We start from the raw sequence: 7,745 nt of genomic DNA on the forward strand, positions 1-7,745 counted from the left end.
TCATCATCATGATCATGATCATGATCATCATCATCATCATCATCATCATCATCATCATTACCATCATCATCATAGATAGATAGATTTATTCGTGCATATATGTCATAGTAACAAACCAAATATCTCATAAAGTTATAAAACAGACTGATTAACAAAGTATTAGTGATGATATCTATACTTAAGCACAACATCATTAGAATACTTTGGATACATACGTGCGTTAATAAAGATTTAATTCAATGTGACAAATATATAACACAGGATAACCCATTAAAGTTATTCAACTTATTTCCAATGGGGTCCTTATGACAAATATAATTATTTGCCAAGATCTCAGTTGTAAGCTGTTTAAATTAGGTTTTCTTATACAAAAATAACATGCATGTACTCTTGACCAGTTAAAGAATGATTAAATGTTTGATATCGAACTTTTACAGTTATAATGCAACCGACTGTTAAAACCATATGACACTTTAGCATAATATGACAAAAATCTTTGGACTGATATGCAAGATTAAATGAATAACAATTAATAAAATAGGAAATCTTCCATTTCTGCACATTTCATACCAACAATGAGATGTGATTTCACTTCTTTTTTAAAAGTATTCTTATTTTTCAATTCTTTTAACTTTATTGGAAGACTGTTCCAGTCCTGGATTGCTTGATAAAAGAAAATATTTAATATAAAACTGTCAGCCTGTGGCACTTTAAAATTTCCAGCACTATGTCTACTGTTGTAAGAATGTGTGGATGAGACTAAAGTAAAATGTTCATGTAAGTATGATGGGCATTTGCTATTAAAGATTTTATGTACATGGTTTAGTCGTAGTTGCTTTATCCTATTTTCTATATTAAGCCATCCAATATCACTGAAAGCCGAGACTTTCAGGGAAGTTCTACAATCATAGCCATAAATAAATCTGACAACTTTGTTCTGAGTGACTGTAATCTGTTCTTGAATTGTTTAGATATACCACTGTACCAAGATGTCGATGCATAGTCAAAATGACATTGTATTAAGGAGTTACATAACAATCTTCTTAGATTCATATCTAAAAAACGATTTTGTCTATATAAAATTTTTAGCCTAGAATTCACTTTACTGACAATATTGTTAACAATAGATGCAGCACTGAGATCATTGTCTAGTATACTTCCAAGATATTTAACAGATTGTTTAGGTTTTATGATATGGCCATTGCAGTTTACATTAAAGCTATCAACATTTGTTAGTTTTCTTTTAGACCCAAATAAAATACATTCTGTTTTTCCAAGATGCAAAGACAGTTTGTTGTCAACTAACCACTTACTACAGTTTTCAAGTTCCTTGCCGAGTACATTACTAATAACAGACGGATCTTTGTGTGAGAAAAGGATAGCACTATCATCTGCATATAATATCAATTTATATTTTTCACTTATGCTTATACTCATATCATTGACATAGCATAAAAACAGCAACAGTCCAAGTATGCTTCCTTGAGGAACGCCACAAGAGATGTTCATGAATTCAGACGTTGTAGTCAAGCGCAAAAGGCGATATACAAATTAAGAAAATACTTAAATAAATTCGTTAATATTACTCCAGACCATAAAATTGAGCTCTTCGATAAACTTATTAAGCCAATTTTGTTGTATGGGTCTGAAGTATGGGGATTTATTAAAAGAATTCATATAGAAAGGATACATACTCAATTTGTCAAATATATACTATCTGTGAAAACTAGTACACAAAATGATTTTATCCTAGCAGAGACCGGTAGACTAGATATTCAGACACACAGCACTATAAGCATGATTAAGTACTGGTTTAAGGTTATTTGTTCTCCGGAACACAAATACATTAATCATATTTATAAACTCATGTTAGATGATATTGAAATTCGTCCTTTAAAGCATAACTGGGCAACACAGGTTAAAAGTGTTCTAAGCTCATTGGGTTTCTATCATGTCTGGTTAGCACAAGGTGTAGGAGACTACACGAGTTTTCTATCACTTTTTAAACAAAGACTAACGGATAATTGTGTTCAAAACTTTCAGAGTAGGCTAATTGAATCTTCTAGGGCATTGTTTTATAGAAATATTTTTGACTTTAATTTTCAGTTTTATTTAAAATGCGTTAATATTGAAAAGTATAGGATTGCTGTCAGCAAATTGAGGTTATCATCTCATAGATTAAGTATTGAAAGCGGTCGATGGAACCGTACAGATATTGATAATAGGATATGTCCATCTTGTAACATTTTAGAAGATGAATTCCACTTTCTTTTTGAATGTTACATGTATACCGATATTAGACAAAGATACTTACCTCGATACTATTGTCGTCATCCAAGCATGTATAAAACAATTGCGCTTTTTATGTCGAAGAATGTTAATGTAGTTAAAAATCTTGCAGTTTTAGTATTTAGAGCTTTTGAAATAAGGAAAGAGTTAACTAGGTAGCGTAATAATTTATAAAGAGTTTAAACCTTGAATTTAAACGCATGTATATATTACTTTCATTTCTCTGTGTGTATAGTTTATCTATGTGCTATACATGCTCGAATACTAAATGTGTTTACATTTGACCTATTGACTATGATCGACATATAAATATATATATGCATATGTATCAGCTTTTGCAATGATCAAGGGTCATTTCGACTTATTTCATTGAAACCATGTATTTTGAATGTTTGAAATGAAACAAAATCTTGTTCTTGTTGTTCTTGTTCTATTATTTACATTGACAACTTGGTTACGTCCAGATAAATATGATTGAAACCACTCAATTGAATCCACACCAATTTCTTTAAACTTCTGACATAGAATTTTGTGATCTACGGTATCAAACGCCTTTTGAAGATCCAGCATAATCATTCCTGTATATAGACCTATGGAATTTTGTTCTTTTATATGGTCGGTCAAATGAATTAGGCAGGAGTCAGTTGAATAGTTACATCTAAAACCACTCTGAAGTTCGTATAATAATCCATGTTTAACAAGAAAAGATTCTAGTTGGTTGTATACAACTCTTTCTAAGATTTTTGAAACTATACATAGTATGCTTACAGGTCGATAGTTTGAAACATCAGATCTGTTGTTTTTCTTAAACAATGGTTTAACTTTAGCATTTTTGAGTTCAGATGGTACAATGTTACTTGTGATAGAGCTGTTTATCAGAAATGTTACTGGTATCTTTAAAAATGGTGCAGCATCTTTTAAAAATCTTGCAGGAATGTTATCTAACCCTGTGCTTTTTTGAACAATTTAGTTTACATAGTTCCTTGTAAATGTATTCTTCGCTAGCAGTGTGAAGTTTAAATTTAACAGAGTCAGGATTTCTATCTTTATGAAATCGTTTAAAACAGTCAGACTAATAGTTAAACAAATTGAAGGGCAAAGGTAGTTTTTTTTACTAAAGTTGAAGCTACAGTAGTAAAAAAAGTATTAAAGTGATTTGCAATCTTACATGGTTCAAAACAATTTTCATCATCAATGTTCAAAACAATATTTGGAGAAGATTTACTTTTACTACTATATCCAAGATTTTTTAAATCTGACCACAGCTTTTTTTGATCATTTTTATTTTCTTCCAGCTTGTTCATGATCATCATTATGATAATCATAATCATCATCATCATCACCACTCATCGTCATCGTCGTCATCGTCGTCATTGCAGTCGTCGTCCTCATGACCATAACCACCACACCACCATTGTTCGCAATATTTTTTTAACAAAAGATAACGATGGCTTTCAAAGACATAACGCAGTCAGGCTTTTTTGCAATTGACAGTTCATTTTTACTGAGGTTCAGTTTGGCGTTGAAGGAAAACTACAGGATGTACTGAATTTCCTTTCCGTCTCTGTATGAAGGATAGATAAGAATACATATTGTATTAAAATGCTTATCATGTTGATATTGCCTTACTTTGCCTTCCCGTGTATTGTTGTCTGTCAAATATACAGACCTCAAGATGATAGTTTATCGTAAGTAAACACACGCTTTTTGTTTCATTTATTTTGTTATATTGTCTTTCAGTCTGTGTACACCTTGTGTAATACAAATCTGAACTTTTGTGTGATTCTGCAAACCGAAAAGTGCCAAATGTTGAGTCTCTACGTACCGAGGACCACCCTCTTGAGTCCCGAGTTCCCTTTAAACTGAGCCTCTGAATGCCGCGTAACAGAGGGGATTGGGGTTGGGTCAGTAGGCTGATATCATATTCGTTGACATTATTCGAACGACCACATTACAAACCAACTTCGTTTGTTCTCCCAAAGTCGCAGCCACAATTTTCCTGCTAGCTATATGTGGAGAGCCGGTGTCGGCGGACGGCGCAGCGCCATGCGAGGACCTCAATACGGCCGCCTGTGCTCTGTTCCTGAGCAGTAAGCCAGATCTCTGCCAGGACCCGGCACTCTCCGCCAACTGCAAGCGCTTCTGTGGACTGTGTCGTGAGTGAAGGTTTTGTATAGTGTTTGGATATTTAATATACTTCTGTACTTCAAGGAACGGTCTGTTGGTTTATTCCCTTATTCCACATTGTATCGGTATGACTAGGTTGGGGATTGAACCAGAAACCCTCGCCCGACATGGACGCCGTCTACCATATACCATTAAGCTATCGTGGCGGTCATTCCATATTGCCTTGTCCACACCATACGGAGACAAAATAAATGTACATGCGTAATATTATTACAGCGCTAGTGTGCTACAGCTGTCCAATGGCCGTAAACAGCTCGGACGACTGCAACAACACCCGGGCATGCGATCCAGACGAGGTTGGTCACGTATATGCAACACTTAATCTAATATAGTTGTCCCTCACCGTCCGTCAGTCAATCAATGCATACCCCATTCGGGGTGTCTTAAATGAATAAGTTTAACTAGACATGATTAAGTAGGTGAAAGTCGTAGTAACAGGATTATGAACCGATCGACCAATATGTCTGTGACACGCAGTATGATTTGTGTTGTGCAGTAATACTAGTTACGTGTAAATTAAAAAAAAACCAACAACACATATTTAATAATGCAAATCAGTACCGGGGGACAAAGACAGCTGAATCATAGTAAACCAGACATCGTAAATGAAACCTTTTATATGTAGAACACGGGAGTTCTTCATTAAGTATAATTACATTTATATTCTGTTTCAGAGAAGACGTTGTCGTGGAACTAGTTTTTATTTTGCATATACAGACAACCCCGTTGGCTTGAACTCCCAGGGACCGGCGAAGTTACCTCGAGCTCGAGTCAAGCGGCATTATTGACCATCAGTATAAAGAAATCGGTCCTTCTCATCTAGTTCGAGCCAACGAGGAATTTGAGCCAAGCGAGTTCGAGCCAACGGGGTTCGACTGTAAAGACTATTTTGTTTATTCCTTCAGTGCATTATCAGAGTTTTAACAGCCAACAATAAATTGGAAAACTGAAGGCGCATACACGATTAAAGGTAATTATCAGAAACGAGTTTAGTTTTAAACGAGTATGTTTCGATTTATTTGCAGGTTTGCATGAGAAAGCAACACTCGTACCCAGACGGTTCCAAGGAATTTATCCTGTCATGCGAGAGCAAAATGGTAATTTGTGTTAAGAGGAAGACAAATTCGTTATTTCCTTCATTTTTACTACAACATACATTTACAGCCAATGAAATTGCAGATATGCAATTATTATAAGTACTAGGCATTCGCGGGTGTTTTAAGGTACACCCACTACCACTTATCCGATACACAATCCCTGCGTCAGATTTTGCGTTGACAATGTGTCAGCCAATGAGGTTGTATTTTCGCTACGCCCATCTTTTAAAATTAATATTTTAATTCATGTCATCTAACTTTTACATGTATAAGGAGAGACAATCCAGTATCATCATAAAATGTTCTAAAAGGCTGACGGGCGATAGCCTACTGTTGGCTGCATTATGGCTTGTCCCCGTCGAGTGTCCAAGCAAGTCTTCGTGTATCCAAATGTCATTAGGGAAACGAGTAGGAATAACTGCGATTCGCAATCACATTAAAACAATCCTCCGTAGGTGTTTAAGTTGTGGCCCAAAATAATGTCAGAAATCATATCAAGCTTTGTTCCTGTTGCTTGTGTATGGCAGACCATTACAGAATACCCTGCTAACGAGACTTAATTAAATGTAAAACTGGGTGGCTAAGTTCTATTCTAGAGAAATACGAAAATCTAGACTAGGGTAGACCTACTTGATATAAAGACTTGGACCGGCAATGTCATAATGTTAACTAATCAATGTTAATACCGACCCTCACGGTTTTCAGGCTTGCGAAGGTCTCAACTACGGGTTCCATAACATCGTAGGTAAGCGGGACATCAACTTCCACTGCTGTAGCGCAGACCTGTGCAACCTGCCGCCGGAGTTCACGACCACCATGGCGCCTCCACCCACCACCACCGTCCCCACAACAACACTCCGGCAGCTACACAGTCAGTGCACATGCATTATAATGTAACACAACATGTTAGAATTAGTTGTAGTATTCATAATGATGGTTAAGACGTAGTAGTACTCAGTTGTTTGCGTTAAAACACGGACAATCATATTTATTACAGTATAGGATATATGAAAGGAATGAAATATCTAGAATAGATATATAAACAACACCAGCTGTACAGGGGTCGCCATGACTTAAGATGGATCCCAGCCAGAGCGATCCCAAGAATCTTTATACTATTACCAGTACTGTTTTCTCTTCGGCGGGGTTGAGCAACATTTTATTGATGTAGCCTATTTATATACATGTGTATCAAATAATTCGTTAAACTTTCTGTTTCCTCCTTTCAAGGATGTGCACGCGATGTAGTGTTTGTCCTTGACGGGTCCACTTCCATCGGGACATCAAACCATCTGTTCCTCCGGAACTTTGTCACCGCCGTCATCAACTATCTGAGCATTGGTACGGACGATACCCTGATGGGTCTGGTTGAGTACAGCGACAGCGCGCGGGTCGAGTGGTATCTAACAGACCATATGACAAAGAAAGACCTGCTTACCGCCTCACTGAACATTCCATACGTTCGCGGTAGCACGGCAACTAACGCGGCCTTCTGGCTCGTGCGCAACTCCGTCCTGACATCAGCCCACGGAAACAGACCTAATGCACAGGATGTGGTAGTGCTCGTTACTGACGGCGGCACAAACAACGCCGAAATGGCGGTCAACGAGGCCAAGCTGTTACACAACTCGGGTGTGGAAGTGGTCGCTATCGGGGTTGGGGCGAGTGTGGAAAGTGCGGAGTTGGACCAGTACAAAACCTCATACACTGTGAAGGTTAATAGCTATACCGACCTACGAAATATCGCTAATGCTGTTGCCCATTATATTTGTCAATAAAAAGCGACGATTAACTCTCGTTTGCAAGAACCTGCATTAACACCATCGTACCAGTTAACGCCACCGGCAGGCAAAACATGTGTACATAATATGCACTTTACATAGTCATGACTAACAGAAAGCTTAAATGCAGTTAAGATTTTGTTCACAATTAAAGTTGTATTCTCAATATCTTAAAAATCTCATCTTGCCTCCGTAGTTAGAAATTTTATTTTCATACCAAGCCGAAGAAATAAAACTATTAAAGGGACACGCTCATATAATTTGTCTAAAATTATTCTTTAACTTTGTTGAAGTTGAGTCAATGCATTTACTTGACAAGAAGAACACTGAACATCAACTGACAGACTCATTTGAGCAGAATTGAGTAAATCCATCATGGCTTGCCTATACT

General features: G+C 36.7%; 1 protein-coding gene across 1 annotated transcript; it reads left to right on the plus strand.

Annotated features, from left to right (window-relative positions):
- Positions 1-3,914: 3,914 nt before the first annotated feature.
- LOC128234498 (collagen alpha-1(XII) chain-like) lies at positions 3,915-7,365 on the plus strand. Its single transcript, XM_052948757.1, has 6 exons — positions 3,915-3,977; positions 4,272-4,445; positions 4,693-4,772; positions 5,502-5,573; positions 6,279-6,444; positions 6,804-7,365. Exons 1-6 carry the CDS (start codon positions 3,965-3,967, stop codon positions 7,349-7,351), a joined length of 1,053 nt encoding a protein of 350 aa, XP_052804717.1. The 5' UTR covers positions 3,915-3,964; the 3' UTR covers positions 7,352-7,365.
- The last annotated feature ends 380 nt before the right edge of the window (positions 7,366-7,745 follow it).

The sequence above is a fragment of the Mya arenaria genome, chromosome 5 (genome assembly GCF_026914265.1).
Source record: "Mya arenaria isolate MELC-2E11 chromosome 5, ASM2691426v1".
Taxonomy (NCBI): domain Eukaryota; kingdom Metazoa; phylum Mollusca; class Bivalvia; order Myida; family Myidae; genus Mya; species Mya arenaria.

What these genes read in the sequence shown, in the direction of transcription:
- LOC128234498 (XM_052948757.1), top strand. An exon ending in GGGCATGCGATCCAGACGAG is followed by an intron (nt 4,773 to 5,501) that starts GTTGGTCACGTA and finishes ATTTATTTGCAG; the next exon opens with GTTTGCATGAGAAAGCAACA. An exon ending in AACACTCCGGCAGCTACACA is followed by an intron (nt 6,445 to 6,803) that starts GTCAGTGCACAT and finishes CCTCCTTTCAAG; the next exon opens with GATGTGCACGCGATGTAGTG.